The sequence below is a fragment of the Nomascus leucogenys genome, chromosome 1a (genome assembly GCF_006542625.1).
Source record: "Nomascus leucogenys isolate Asia chromosome 1a, Asia_NLE_v1, whole genome shotgun sequence".
In the NCBI taxonomy this organism is placed as follows: Eukaryota; Metazoa; Chordata; class Mammalia; order Primates; family Hylobatidae; genus Nomascus; species Nomascus leucogenys.
The window spans coordinates 24,448,262-24,464,100 of NC_044381.1; the positions used below are offsets into that span (position 1 = coordinate 24,448,262).

General features: G+C 44.1%; 1 protein-coding gene across 5 annotated transcripts in view; it reads right to left on the reverse strand.

Moving 5' to 3' along the window:
• PALM2AKAP2 (PALM2 and AKAP2 fusion) overlaps positions 1 to 15,839 on the reverse strand; it is a 526,900-nt gene that overhangs the window by 20,902 nt on the left and 490,159 nt on the right. For all 5 annotated transcript variants that reach the window (XM_030823221.1, XM_030823189.1, XM_030823172.1 and 2 more), the window contains one exon: positions 13,050 to 15,450. In XM_030823221.1, coding sequence (XP_030679081.1) covers positions 13,050 to 15,450 — 2,401 coding nt within the window. The remainder of the gene's footprint in view (positions 1 to 13,049; positions 15,451 to 15,839) is intronic.

The following is a 15,839-nucleotide window of genomic DNA, read 5'->3' on the forward strand; positions in this document are numbered from 1 at the left end:
TTCTAACATTGTGTCCTGTGACCTTAGCTTTGTAGGATAGTACTCGATGCCTCAAAGAAAAAAATCTTTGGTCAAATTAAGCTTGGGAAACACTGGGTTAAAGAAAACAAGGAGGGAGAGAGGGATTTGTTTACCAGAGGACTTCTGGTTTTAGTGCTATTATGATTGTGAAGCTCTAATTCAGGAATGGGAGTGCAGCATTTCTCAAGTTTAGTTAACCAGAAAACCTCACTTCATAGAATCTATTAAATACCTCAAGAAAAAAAGCCAGGGGCAGAGGCTCATGCCAGCAATCCCAGTACTTTGGGAGGCTGAGGTCAGAGCATCACTTGAGCTCAGGAGTTTGAGACCAGCCTGGTTAACATAGTGAGACCTCATTTCTAAAAAATTTTAAAGTAAGTAAATGAATACAGAAGGGGGGGGGGGGGGGAAGAAAAACAGAAAAACAGTTTAGGAAATACTGTTGTCTGATGTACAGTTGTTAACCAGCTTCCAAGGAACTTTTCTGGCCCAAGTTCATTTAATAAGTAAGTATGGGAACAAAGCTCATGTACAAGAACATTCAGCACTGTGTTTTTTTAACTACACCAAGGTATCTTCCTATTGAAGAATGGTTAAGTTAGCTATGGCTCACTTAGGCAATGAAGTATTATTCAGCCATTATAAATCATGTTTCAGACTCTCAAACTTAGAGGAATGGTTAAGGTCGTGAGAAAATATTCAAACTATACTAAGAGAAAAAGCAGACTGCAGAAGTAGATATATTGCAGGAGTTCAAGAGTGCAGGCGGGAGAGCCAGACTGCCTGGGTTCAAATCCTAGTTCACCACTTATTAACTGTGTGAAAGAAAGCAAAAGTGCATGGCACATGGCAGACACTCAATCAGCAAAAGATGAACATTATATGTTGCCTCCTGTGGTGGGCAGAACAGTGGCCTCACCAACAATGTCCAAGTCCTAATCCCCAAAACCTGTAATACGTTGCTTTACAGGTAAAAAGAACTTTGCAGTTGTGATGAAGTTTAGGTACTTAAGATGGGAAAGCTATCCTGAAATATCCACTTGGGTCTGATGTAATTGCAGGAGGAAACGAGGAGGGTCAGAGACAGAGAGAGAGATCTGAAGATGCTGCACTGCTGGTCTTGAAGATGGAGGAAGGGGCCATGAGCCAAGGAACGTAGGCAGCATACAGAATGAAAGAGGGAAGAAAGGAAGAAAGTGAACTCTTCCCCAGAGCCTCTAGAAGGAACACTAGCCACTGACACCTTGCTTTTAGCCCAGTCTTAGTTTATTTGCGCTGCCATAAAATACCACAGACCGGATGGTTTGAACAACGCGCACTTATTTTCTCACAGTTCTAGAGTCTGGAAGTCCAAGATCAAGGTGCCAGAATGGTCGGTTTCTGCTGAAGGCTCTCTCCCTGGATTGCAGACAGCTGCCCTCTAGCTGTGTCCTCACACGGTGGGGAGAGAAGCTGTCTGATGTCTCCTCTTACAAGGGCATTAATCCTATCATGAGGGCTCCACTCTATGACTTCATGTAAACCTAATTATATCCCAAAGGGCCCACCTCCAAATACCACCACACTGAGGGTTAAGACTTCAGTATATGAATTTGCGGGACGGGGGTCTCAGTTGAGACCAGGCTGGTCTCAATCATCCTTCTGGATTTCAGGTCTAACTTTTAAAAAGCCAAAAATGGGGATTCTAAAAGTTCTGAAAATTATTTTGGTCAGATATTTATCCATAGCAAATGAATTTCAGACTTCTGCCTTCTAAAGCTATAAGATAATGCATGTGTATTTTTAAAAATTATTATTATTAGAGACAAGGTCTCGCTATGTTGCCCAGGGCTTGAATTCCTGGGCTCAAGAGATCCTCCAGCCTCAGCTTCCCAAAGTGCTGGAATTACCGGCATGAGCCATTGTGCCTAGCTAAATGCATATTTTTTAAGCTACTATTTGTGGTAATTTGTCACAGCAGCAATAGAAATGAATGCAAGTGTCAACCCAATATTGCCTTCCATGCACCTATGGGCGTGGAGAAAATCTAGAAAGGTGGCTGGCTATTCCTGGGGGAGTAGGATTATGAATCACTTTTGATTCTTTTTACATTTTTTTCTACAGTAAGCACAAATTAATTTTTAAATAGAAAACAAACCAGAAAAGTTTTCTTGTAAATATTATTAGCCCATGCTGAGAAAAGCAGATAAACCTGCTTGCTTTAACCTTTATGGACTAGGCAGATCCACAAGCCCTTCCATCATCCCAGGCAGTGCATACCCAGAGGAGCTCAGAAGGAAAAAAACTGTTCATCTCTGCAATGGTGGCGCTCACAAGACTGTAGCATTGCAAGGTAGACTAAGGAGCAAGGAAGCCCAAAGAGTTTCACTCCAAACTAGCTAGTTTAGTCCCATCATGAGTGGGAAAGCATAAATTGGTGTTTCCTGTTTATTTATCATAAATAGTTATACCACTCTGTGGTCCAGAGAAAGCAAGCCATGCCTTGGCTGTGTTTCTGGATTTTCCAGGCCAGACAGATTTCCCTTGGGCATCTGTGGCGGGCTGTGCTGACAGGAGGGAGAGAAAAGAATCTGCAATTCCTCCCACCCAAAGAACCTGAGAAAGGGCTGCATGCACTCAGAATACAGCTGTTGTCATCCCTGACAGCCCAAATCTTCCTTCTGGATTTCAGGTCTAACTTTTAAAAAGCCAAGAATGGGGATTCCAAAAGTTCTGAAAATTTTGGTCAGATATTATGATTTGGGTGATTATTACTCTCTCTATGCGTGAAGTCTGAGGTCTTAAATCAAAGAGCCTTTGTTTCCACATTTCTCAAAAGAAAAGAAAAAGCCATCACCCACTCGTATTTAAAAACCAAACTGAACCGAACAAAAGCACCCACCAGAGGACACGCCTAAGCCGGGGCCTCCTTCAATGACCTCCTTTCTTCACACAGCATTGGGATAAGGTTGCAAACATCTAAAGCGACCCACAAGTCACCAGAAAGAAATGAGCTCAGACTTGCATTTTCAATTTCGTTTCCTCTCAGTACAAGGGAACATCCTGCTTGTCAGCCCCAGAGTGCATGGACTTGTGCAGTTCCAGCTGTGACCTGCACACCAAGAGCTGGTCCCTTCTTCTTTCATCTCCTCCTTTGAAGGCCCCAGGGGTGGGAGAATGTGACGATATGAATCTTCAGATTATAAACCTAGCTCAGAAATGAGAAATACCCCTGCTTGGCAAACAAGTCTGAGAAACTGTCAAATATTATTGCTTAAAGGTAAGTCGGGTTGTTGGATGAGTTGCTGATATTGGGTTTATCCCTATGAACACAACTGGAAGACTTTGAAAACTCTAGAAGCAAAGAAAGAGCTCTGCTCTTACAGGGCAAGCAGGGTTTAAGGCCAAAAAGGAAAAAAAGTTAATTAAAACAGTAGGAATGAAAATTATGGTGAATAGTAATTCTCCACCAAGATCCTCTCGTTAAATACATTTCTACTAGCATGGTGGGCTTGGCTGTGTGAAGATTACCTCCCCCGAAAAGGAAAACATTTTTATGGTAATACATGTAATTTTATTCACTCAATACATTTAATGATGGACTTTTTTACTCTTTAGTTTTTCAAATCATAAGGGACTACTGAAAACTCATTATTCCTGACCTCAAGTTTCTAAGAGAAATGTTAATTCTAAGGAAGTAACTGAAAAAAATCTCAGCTAGGAATAGAAAGCAATTTTATCATGTGTGTTCTGTTATTTATTTCAGGCTCACAACTGCTGCAAAAGAGCAACTCATAAATAATTCTACTAAGGCTTTCTGGCCTTTTCTTTGTTTTTAGAGACAGGGTCTTGCTTTGTCACTCAGACTGGAGTCCAGTGGCATGACCATAGCTCACGGCAGTGTTGAACTCAAGCTCAAGCAATCCTCCCACCTCGCCTCCTGAGTAGCTAGGACTACAGGTACATACCAGTAAATTCAGCTATATTTCCCCCTCCCCGCAGAAACAGGGTCTCACTATGTTGCCCAGGTTGGCCTTGAACTTCTGGTCTCAAGTGATCAGCCTCTAGGCTTTTTCTTAAAACAAAAGAGCAACTGTAATGTTGCTGTAATGACAACAACAATAATAACTCTTACTGGGAGCTTTTTATGTACCAGGCCCTGTCTCAACTTTTTTATGAGGTTGGAATAACTTTATTCCTATTTTACTGAGGTTTACAGAGGTGAAGTTAGTCACAAAGCTAGCAAGCGGTAGAGTCAGGAATTAAGCTTGAGATATGAATCCAGAGAAGTGACTGTCACATTTTAGCATGTATTCTCCTTGACCATCACACGTGATTTTTTTTTTTTTTTTGAGACAGAGTCTTGCTTTGTTGCCCAGGTTGGAGTGCAGTAGGGATTGTAGCTCACTACCATCTCCGCCTCCCAGGTTCAGGCGATTCTCCTGCCTCAGCCTCCCGAGTAGCTGGGATTACAGGCATGTGCCACCACGCCCGGCTCATTTTTATATTTTTGGTAGACATGGGGTTTCACTGTGTTGACCAGGCTGGTCTTGAACTCCTGACCTCAAGTGATCCGCCGACCTCAGCCTCCCAAAGTGCTGGGATTACAGGCATGAGCCACCTCACACATAAATTTATACTTGAGTAATGAGAAATAAAAGAAAGACTGGTAATACTTGTGAGTTACATACACACACGTTTTGGGAAACCTTTAAGTTTACCTTCAAGGCCTTGAGAAAGAAAATCTCATTACAAGAACTACACATCTATTCTTTGGTGCTCTAATGGTCTGTCCCACACACTCTCTCCCTGCCCCACCTCACCTCCTAGTCTTCCACCCCATAAGTATGTAGCACACAAAGACCAAATAGACCTGCAATGCCAGTCTCCTTAGGGAAGTACACAGCAAGTAACTATGGCTAGTAAAAGACACAGTCATATTCTGCCCTGACCCCCAGCAGTCACAGAGGACATCCTACTCTCCCAAGCCCGGTTTTGATTAGTTCCTATTTCTTACCAAGGAACTTGCAAGAATTATGTTCTTTGATTCACCTCCTCTTTGTCACCTGAAAACTATGCATCTGTTTTTGTACATGGCTGAGTCTGATTCCTCATAAGATGCTCCCCTAACTGACTTGCAGCATGGAGAGGCCATGCAGAAGTAGGCAATGAGGACATGACATGGTGGCCCAGCACCAGCAGGAGCCAACCCAGACACATGGATCTATCCGAAGACCCAGCACAATCAGCAGGAACAGCAGAACCTGCTTGCACCAGGGAATTCAGCTGGTGGGGAACGTTCTGCTTTTTCCAAAGTTCTGCTGCCCAGAAGCTGTGACCGCAGGCTTGTCACAGAAGAAAGACTTCTGGGCCCATAGGATCTCAGGAGTGAGGCTGGGCCGGGCACGGTGGCTCACGCCTGTAATCCCAGCACTTTCGGAGGCCGAGGCGGGCGGATCACGACGTCAGGAGATCGAGACCATCCTGGCTAACACGGTGAAACCCCGTCTCTACTAAAAATACAAAAAATCAGCCGGATGCGGTGGCGGGCACCTGTAGTCCCAGCTACTCGTGAGGCTGAGGCAGGAGAATGGCGGGAACCCGGGAGGCGGAGCTTGCAGTGAGCCGAGATAGCGTCACTGCACTCCGGCCTGGGCGAAAGAGCGAGACTCCGTCTCAAAAAAAAAAAAAAAGAGTGAGACTGACAGGCAGGTTTAACCATGGCAGTTGCCTTTTCCAAGGCTTTAAGGGTAATATCTAAAGAGAATGTGGAATTCTATACTTTGAAAAGTCCTGATTTCATTGCACACCTTCACCCCTTGCCAAACACAGCTTCAACATAGTCTTTTCTTACCAATTCCTTTCCAAATGGCATGCATTTTTCAAGAAAACATACTTGCTGGATTTAGATAAAGAGAACACAGGGAAGTTCTGGGCCAAGGTCGAAAGATCAATTTTTAAAAGGCAAGGAGAACAGTACGTAGTCATGGTGCTCAATGATCACCAGTCAACTGACTTAGTTGACTTTGACCCTAGTACACCAAAAGTGTTCATGTTTAGTTAACAGAATAATGAACACTTATCCCTGCTCATCCTCAAATTTAAAAATTGCTTCCTTGCTTGAGTACCCAGTTCTTTCAAAGTTTTCAAGGAATGAGCCTGTTTCTGGAGTAAATGGCAGAGCTTCTTCCTGGGAAATAAACTTTCAAAAAGATCTCACAAGAGCAGCTAGGCTAGATGGCTGATGTGGACTAAGTTAGTCCCTTGGCTATCTGCTCAGATCTTTGGACAGCCCGAACGCTTTTGCCTACTGTAATCTGGGGCATTGGAATTGAGTTCTGAAAGCAGAAAGGAATCATCCTGGGTCACTAGGGAAGCACTGTTTCATGGCCCCTGAGAGTCAAATTTATACACCCAGGCCACTGCAAGAGAAGGATTGCAGAGCTACAGTGGCTCCTAAAAGGAGGATCAGGAAGGATCCAGGAAAATGCAGGGGTTGGGCATGAGACTGGGAAAGGGTAGAGGGAACCTGAGCTACAGGTTGGAGAGAGAAGCTATTACTGTATACCTCATAGAGGAGGCTCAACAGATGGGAAGGAGAAGGTAGGGGAAAGAAGATGGATTTTGGAGACAAATGAGAGCCTGAGTTTGAAACCAGGCTCTCCCATTTTCAAGCTGAGTGACCTTGGGCAACTTAATCTCTCTGGGCTCTAGTAGTAATTCTTTGAAAAAGAACAATATTACAGGTCTACAGCTCTTCATGTATAATTCCCAAATCCAAAAAACTCTGAAAAGAAAGATTTTTCATAACTTATTTGGCAGCAAAACCTGACATGAGCTGACATCAGGGTCTCCTAGTCTTTACCCACTTAATGTAACTAATTCTTCTTCTCAAGTTTTAGAGTAGAAATTTAATTTGATCACAGGGTGTTGACCCAGAACCTGCCAGTTGTGTTACATAATAGTATGTTCATTGTATTACTTTTCTAAATAATAGTATATACTTTATAAATTCTCTAAAATCAGAAAAAGTCTGAATTTAGAAATATATCTGGCCTCAAGGGTTGAGATAATTTGTATCTTAGAGGGCTGTTGGGAGGACTCAGTGAGAAAATGAGAAATGACAAGTGTGAAATAACTAGTATTATATGCAGCTTTAAGGTCTTGATAATTGTAACTACCATGATTAGACTTTTGTAACCAGAGAATGTTCTAGAAACATAGTGATGGACAATAACCATCTGTGGACACTCCACAATAAGCTTTAGCTAGCTTCACACAGCCAGAAGGGCTCCTGCAAGCTGCACAGTTGGTGCCTGCCTTGCAGGAAAGAGAGACACTGTGTACTACTGATGGAGAGCTCTCTCATCATCAATCCTTCTGTCAGATGCTGACACAGGGACTTCCCCCATGGAGCAATGAGGGCACCTCAGATGAAACTGTGCCTCATGGGGCTCTAATTTAACATGGCACACTCCACCAAGCTCTGCTTCACGAACATTGTGTGGAGAGTCACAAATATATTTTTCCTAAGACTTTCCTTTGTGGTATTTGCAGATAATGAAGGGGAAAGAACAAAGACCCAGTTAAGAATCTTTATAATAATGTAATGATCACCTCATGTCTAATCTTAATCTAAACAGACAGCAGCAGAAGTCAACACTTCCTGTACATCTTACAAAAGTAAGATTTATAACTATCACATCTTTCCACATATTAGAAGACATGAACAGATACCCCAAGTTGTGGAACTTAACAGCAACCTACACCTTCTCTTTTGCCACTCTCCATAATGTAGGTCTTATGGGGTGAATGATCTGACTTGGTAAATAAATTCAACATCTGGCATGAAAACAGAAACTTTCAAAAAAACCAAACAAATCATCACCTAACTGGGTTTCTCTGGCATGCTTAGAACTTGGAAGTGAAACCAGGATATCTAATAATAGACATAGATACTAAAGTGAGAACTGTTGGCAACCCCAATATGAAAAGACATTTGAAAAGGTCTTAAACTGCAACTTCAATACAATGTTTGGATATCCCACCCCCTAATTCTTTCCTCAAGGGTGTTTTACAGCACTGTGTGAGTTACCCATTCAAATCAGGCTCATGTACCTGCAAAGGTGCTTTCTTTATTCTTTCTCTCTTTTTTTTTTTTTTCTTTGAGACAGGGTCTCACTTTGCTGCCCAGCCTGGAGTACAACGGTTCGATCATAGCTCACTGCAGCCTTGAACACCTGGGTTCAAGCAACCTTCTTGCCTCAGCTTCCCAAGTAGCTGGGACAACAGGCATGTGTCACCACACTCAGCTAATTTTTTATTTTTTATTTTTTTATTTTTTTTAGAGATGGGGACTTGCTATGTTGCCCAGGCTGGTCTCAAACTCCTGTGCTCAAGCAATCCTCTTGCCTCCACCTCCCAAAGTGCTGGGATTACAGGCATGCAGCATCACCCCTGGCCTTCTTCCTTTTAGTCTCTAGTTCTAAGTGCCATCAGCAGAGGGCACACATGCACACACTATTGGGAGCATGGCCCCTCACATAACATACAGGGTGTTCACCAAGATGGCGCCTGCCTTCGGAAGCGCTCATAAGCAGGAAGAGCTCAATCCAAGCCTACGAAATGGATGTATTACAAAAGGAAGACATTTAGTCCATCAACTCACAGTGAAGGCAGGACAGCTTGGGGTTGTGTTCAGATAATTACTCCTTTAAAAACTCTCACTGGCTTCTCACTGACCATAGGGTAAACTCTAAAGTCTACAACCACTAACATGATTGATAGAGCTCTTGGTTGTCTGGCTCCAAATCTATTTCCGTTTTGTTTTAAATCTCTTCCTTTAACTAACTCTTAAATGTGCCAAGTTCTCTATTCCTTCTGAGCCTCTCTTAGGTGACCTTCCTTCTCCCCTACACCCTGAGCCCAACTTTACCCCTTCAGTTCTCCGCTTAGTAATTTCCTAAGGAAGGAAGACTTTCTTTATCCTCCAAATGATATGGTCTTCCTTGTTTTGTGCTCCTACAGGTCTCTGTGCTTCTCTGTCATAAAATTGCCTCATTTGTTTAATGTTGTTTCTCTTACTGAACCATTAAGTTCCCTGAGAGCAGGGACTATACATTTTTATTCACCTCTGTATAAACAAATGTCACTCAAATTCTATTTAAGTGGAGCTTCTTCCTTTAAAAGTCAAATAAGGGCCAGGCGCAGTGGCTCATGCTTGTAATCCTAGCACTTTGGGAGGCCAAGGCGGGCAGATCACCTGAGGTCAGAGACCAGCCTGGCCAACATGATGAAACTCTGTCTCTACTAAAAATACAAAAAACAAACAAACAAAAAGTTTAGCTGGGCATGGTGATGGGCACCTGTAATCCCAGCTATTCAGGAGGCTGAGGCAGGAGAATCACTTGAACCTGGGAGGTGGAGGTTGCAGTGAGCCGAGTTTGCCCCATTGCACTCTAGCCTGGGCGACAGAGCAAGACTCCCCCTCAAAAAAAAAAAAAAAAGTAAAATAAGAACCAACAAGATAATTTCTAGATACCTGGCCATTAACAATGACTATATCCTTTTCAAAATGGAACTTCTATCATTCATTTTCCATCTTTTAAAAGCAAAGGCACTAAACGCAAAAACAAATATCATTTCCACACCTTGGGGATGGGGTTTCTGTCTAGATAACTTTCGTATGGAAAGAATTAGAAGATTTCTCCTTCCTTACCACATCTTGGCTCTCAGTGGACTTTATTTGCTTTAAGGTTTTAGGATTCCAGCATGCCACCAGCATGATTACTACCAGAGAAGTTAAAAATTATGTTTTTCATCACCTAGTATCCAATCATCAATCTGAGTCACACAACAAACTAGTGGAGTCACTTCTTCTAGCATGAAATATGAAATGTGCCGCAGGAACTTGATAATGTCTCCATTCACAAAACCACTGAAGCCAGGAGCTCTGACCCTAGCCATGAATTCTCTAGTTTGGCTGCTCAGAGTCATGTGTCAGCCTTCTCCCTGATCACGAACTTGGAGGTTGGCCAGCCAAGCAATACTCCAAAGATTTCCAGGCATGAACAGGAAGAAAATTGTATTTTACATTCCGTTTCTTTCAACTCATGTTGTAATTCTGGGAAGCCCGGGTGCCTGCTTTAAATGTTCTAGAGATAAACCTGAAGGAATGACATGTATACATATCATCATGATTGTACTCAATATGACATCAAGACTGGAGCAGACTTGCATGGATGAATTACCATCCCCTTGTAGGGACCAGAAATCAACCCTATGGGGGTGGGATATGGGAGAAGAGATGAGCATTGCCATAGAGGGAAGTACTGGGGAGATTGATACTGGGTTGCTGGGATGCCAGTGGCAAGCCTTAGGATGCTGACTTGTTTAAGGCAACCTCGGTCCTGGTGGGGAAGCCTGATGGACAACAGCCGCTGGTGGGGAAATCAGGAGAAAGCACTGAAATGTCTTTATATTAGACAGTTGTTTATGTGCTAGAAATAAAGTTGGAGGTAATATGGTGAGGGGTTCGATTAAGAGACAGAGCCAGAGAAGCCTGAAAATACTCATGCTATGGTCTGAATGTTTGTGCCTGCCCTCCGCCCCCGCCCCCCACCATTCATTTGTTGAAACTTTATCACCAATTTGATGGCATATATTAAAAAAGTCACTGCACTCTTCCTCTTCTTCCTCCCTTTCCTTTCCTTCCCAAACAATTCAGTCCAAAAGTCACTAGGCCAGGCTGAATAAGATGGTACCTGCTGTAGTGTTGGAGCCCAGGTAGGGTAAGGAGGGTGTTGGTGAAGGGGGTTGGCAGTGGCCACCCAGAAAATGATGTTGGAGCCCAAGTTTGGTGAGGAAAACAGGAGACTGGTTGTACTGGAGTGTGGGGGAAGGAGGGCTAGTTAAATAATAAACATATTACAGATAATAAAAACTAAGTATCTTGCTGTCAAGAAGGTGGTCACAAACATGGAAAGGGAGAAACTGTGAATAAACCTTTTATTAAATAAGAATTAAAAAGCATCAGGGCAAACTCATGGTTTTCAAGAGAGATGTGTATAATTTCTAATTCTGTCCACTGAGAGTGCCTGGGGCTAGCGACAATGCAGTAACAATGAGCACAGCTAGCACCCAGATCTTTGTTTCTAAATACCATTCTCCATCATCAGAAACTAGTGCTCTTCAGAGAGACGACTGATTTCAGGGTTGGGAAAGTATAAGATGAAACTGGAATATCTTGCAATGCCAGAAATTGAGGAAGCATTCAAAGGATAACAGTGACATCTCCAAAGGACATATAAGTTAGCCAGAAAGGGCTCCCGTGAGCTGTAACTGAACAAGTTGAGGATAAAAATAATAAAAGAAATGGATATAATCCACTGACTATCACAGGAATCCATTGAATATCACAGGAATCCATGAGATCATACTGACATAAACAAATGAAGTTTGATAAGAAATGGGGTGAAAATTGCAGAATACCAAAGTATTGCCCTACAAAATATATATTAATTACAAAAGAAAACAGTAACTACTGTGCAGAAGCCTGGCAGACACTCCCTCAATAGAGTGATCATAATCAATATTAAGTGATCCGAGTTGACACCTGTCACCATAATGGGACAAACTAATACCACATGCTTCCTGTTTGGATACAGTGAGAACACAGCCTCAATTTGGTGGTATTCCTATCAAAGACGCACAACCTGAAAATCACCACATGAAAGCATCAGAGACCCACATTAGGGAGCAGTCTACAAAATTGGGGGTGATGGGGCATCATGTTGGCAATTTACTTTCAAATGATTCAAAACAGAAAGACATTTGTACTGTACTTGGGAACTTTTCTTTAGGTTGGAGATTCTTTCCAAATTTAAAAAGTTAATGAGAAGAGTGACCTTGTGTCACTGTAGATTTGATGGAAGCCAAGTGTCAAGATAAGATTAAGATCTGGATGGACCAAGATAAGTGTCAACAATTATCCTTTAGGGTAATGATTCTTAAATTTTCTCTGGTGAAGCATCAGTTTTCCCCCACCAGTCCATTATGAAGCAATAGTTTTGTAAAATACAAAAATCCCACGCTTGATTTCAGGACACTATCACATTGCAATAAGAGTTTTCAAATGCTTACTCTCAATGTCTGAACTTAGAATGAACCAGTAGGAAATGATTCCTGGACTAGCTTGGACCACGCTTTGAGCAGCGTTTTCTATAGTTGAAGATCTGTGGATCCCTGATTGGCATCACATTCACATGGAAAATAAAAACAACTGGTCACACTGTTATCCATATGGTAGCAATAATAATTAGCACCCTAATTAACATCAACCATCTATACAAAGTATTCAAAAAAGGGACCACCCAGGCAATCTGAAGGGATTAAAGACCTGCCTTTGTGAAGAGTAATTCAACTTCTCCAAATGGGTCACATGACAAGAATAGATGTGCCCACCCCTGATTCCAAAGTAGTTGCTTTGTGGTGACTTCAGAAGAAAAACCCAGTTATACAGAAGATGACCAAAACATTTTGCATGGACCAGTCTGCAATGCCACGCCATGACTATCATTGCTGGGAAGGGAACCAGCATTCAGAGGGGGTTAGTTAGTAGAGGACATCTCCCAAATCAGATGGGTCTGATTTAACTAGATACTGAGGGTCAAGCTACTGATTCCAACATAGTCCACACATGGGTCCACTCTGGTTCTATGCCACAAAGAGCCTCTCCTTCAGACAAGAGGCAGGCTTTCAAGTAAAAGAGAACAATTATTTATAATAAACCAAGGCTAAAGCAGAACAACAAAGAAGGAGCTATTGCATTCTCTGGAAAGTGGCAAACTCCATCCAACCTCACGGTTCTTCTAGAAGACACTCTGACACTTTTGTTGCATGTCCCTGTATGCTGGAATTCTCATGCCAGTGTCCCCCCAACGCTTATTCCAGACACACACACAGGAGGCTCCACATAGAAACCCATGAGCTGGAATCAACAACAACAGACTGCTGTGGCATCTATCTCTCATGTAAGGCACCTCACTTACCTGGGGCAGTTTTGTAGCACATTCTGGAGGGCAGCGATGGGGCGTTCTTTGTCCTGGGGCTCTGCGTACTCTGCAAGACTTGTCTCTGCCTCTTCAGCTCCTCTTCCCTTTCCTGAGCTGCTCGGATCTCTTCCTCGATCATGGACAAAGTCCGCTGCTTCCTGGACCTCAGCTTGAAAGGCCCAACCATCACGTCAGATTCTTGAGTGGCCAGGAGGGAGGCTGTGCTTCTCAGCTCAGCTGCCTCTGAGTACTTGCTGAAATAGCTTCCTTCCGGCCTGGTCTCCTCCATGTTAATCGGGCCACTGGGCTGCACAGCTGGCAGTGGCTGGGGGGGCCCCCTTTCCCTGAGTGCCCTGTCTTCAGCAGGCAGAATCTTTGGTAATACATCCCTTTTCTCTTGTACAGGAGAAGACACCTGAGGTGGCTCAAACATGCTTTGAGGCTTTTCCGAGCCGAAAGCCCCAGCTTCAGCTTCCTCTACAGTCGCTTCAGGACCCTGTTGCTCTGCTCCATCCCTGCTGGTTTTGGACACAGCTTTATCCACCTGCTCGGCTATGGCTTGTTGAATGGCATTCTGCACCAGGAGGCCAGCCTGATACTCCAAGGGATCATCAACCGACGGAGAGTCCCCCAGCGTGGAGGAAGGGGAATAGAAACCATGATCACTAAATGACTTGGAGACGCCTTCTCCTCGGCCCTCTGAGGGGTTGTCAGTTTGTGGCGTCTGGGGCAGAGAAAAATCAGCCAGTGAATTTTCCTGGAGGGCATTGGTTGTCTCATTGGAGGCCCCGCTGTCACTGATGTTGTCCATGCTGAAATCATTGGATAGGGTCTCCAGGACTGTGGTATCCTGAGACCTCACCGACAATTCATCCAGACCAGAGTCAAGCTCCTCTTGGGTCAGGGAGACATTGACAGATCTTGAGAACTGATCCAAAATCCCATGGTCATCATCCTTGACCACGGTGAGGACGGCCCGGGCGCTTGTAAATTCTCCATCCTCAGCCCACAGTTTAGATAAGGGCCCACGTTTAGAAGGCTCGCTGTAGGGCCCTTCCTTCCCCTGAGGGGCTGTGTTGCCCTGGCTTCCTGCTGCCGATGGGGTCTCCAGGGCACCGGGGGATTTCTGTCCCTTGGCGGCTGAGGCACCACTATCTTCTGGAGGTCCCCCGACAGAAGGTGGTCTCGGATTAGTCAGTGGCTTGTCTGAGTTGACTGACCCCAGAGGCCTGTAGAAAGGCTTGATGGAGAACAGCCTGGGTGTACTCTGGCCCTTGGTCACCGCTTGCCTGGAATTCTCCATCAGCTGAAATTGCTTGCGAGCAGCAGAGAAATCTATCTGCTCTGTGACAATGTCCTCCTTTGCTTTGTCAATCATGCTTGCACATTCATGAGAAGAGGCAGGGGCTGTGCAGAGCTGCGATGGGGGCTGCTGCTGCTGCTGCTGCAGCAGCAACTGTTCCTGCTGTGCCCTTCTCTCCTTGCGCTCCTTGTACTTTTTGTGCGACTCCAGATGTTCCTCATCCAGCTGCTCCTCAATGGTTTTTTCCTGCGGGGGATTCCACCATTTTGCTGCAATGCCAGGATTCTTCTTGACGGCCTGGCTGCGGATGAGCTCTCTCCTCTCCTTTTCCAGCTCCAGCATCTCTTCCGAAGGCCTCACTTTTCTAACGCAGTATTGTTCTTTCTCATGCTCGTCATCCTCAAAGAGTTTGGAGGGCTTCTTGTCCTCATGAAAGGCACGCAGCTCAAACTTGGCCTCCTTCTTCAGTGTGGTGAGAGTGAACTCTCCATCTCGGGAAGAACACCGTGAGCTGGTTGTGGAGCTGGGGCTGACAGGAGCCTGCAGGCTGTCCCCCAGCACATCTCTAGGCTGGCTGGGGGAATGGCCATTTGTTCTTTCTGCCTCTGCCATGGGGTCAGGGCTGCTATTACTGAGCTCGATGTGAGGAGGTGCCTGCCGGCTAGCTGTTCTCTCAGTAGGTTCTGGCTGGGTCGCCTCGTGGACAGGGGGGCTTAGGCCGCCCACCAGAACCACTGCACCAGGCTCTGGGGACGATGTTCCATTGTACGTTCCATCCACAGCAGAATCACAGCAGTTGGCCTCTAGCACCTCATCTAGATAGCGGATCTCTCTGGCGACATCATTATCCAGGGATTCGTGGTGATCAGTAAGGAGACCATTATGGGGGGGTGAATAGAAAGCGGAGGGGTGGTCCACGGGATGTGGGGTAGAGGTGATTCCAGGAACACTTTTACATTCTGCAACAGACACCTCAATTTCCATGTTTTTGTGATCTGGGGAAAGAGAGCTGGTAGCAGGCTCCAGGAGGGTGGCACTATAGTTGTCTCCCTCGCTTTTTAGCCGGATATCATCCTCAGAAAGCTGGGGAGCCTTCTGGAATAAAGAGAAAACAAAAGTCAGGGTTAAATACTGCATCTCTTATGGATGTGAATGCTGACAAACTGTGTCATAACTAAGAGGAAGGAAAATGGAAACCACAGTGACAAATTCTTTTGAATAGAAATTTCCTAATAATCCCTTAAATGTTCATTTTCTTGTAGTAACAGGTGCCCAATCCTCTCTAATTTATGGATTCCATTTTGTTTACATGCTAGTGCCATTTTTAAATTTTATCTACTAAGGTGGAAGAGATTACATCATTATTGTACCAGAGTCTTCCCAAGTATTTTGTAGCAAATGATTGCAGGCTATGCAATAGGACTATTAATAGGATTGCAAAAAGAAGGTCCTTTTGTATGAACAGATCTTTAAAACATATGACT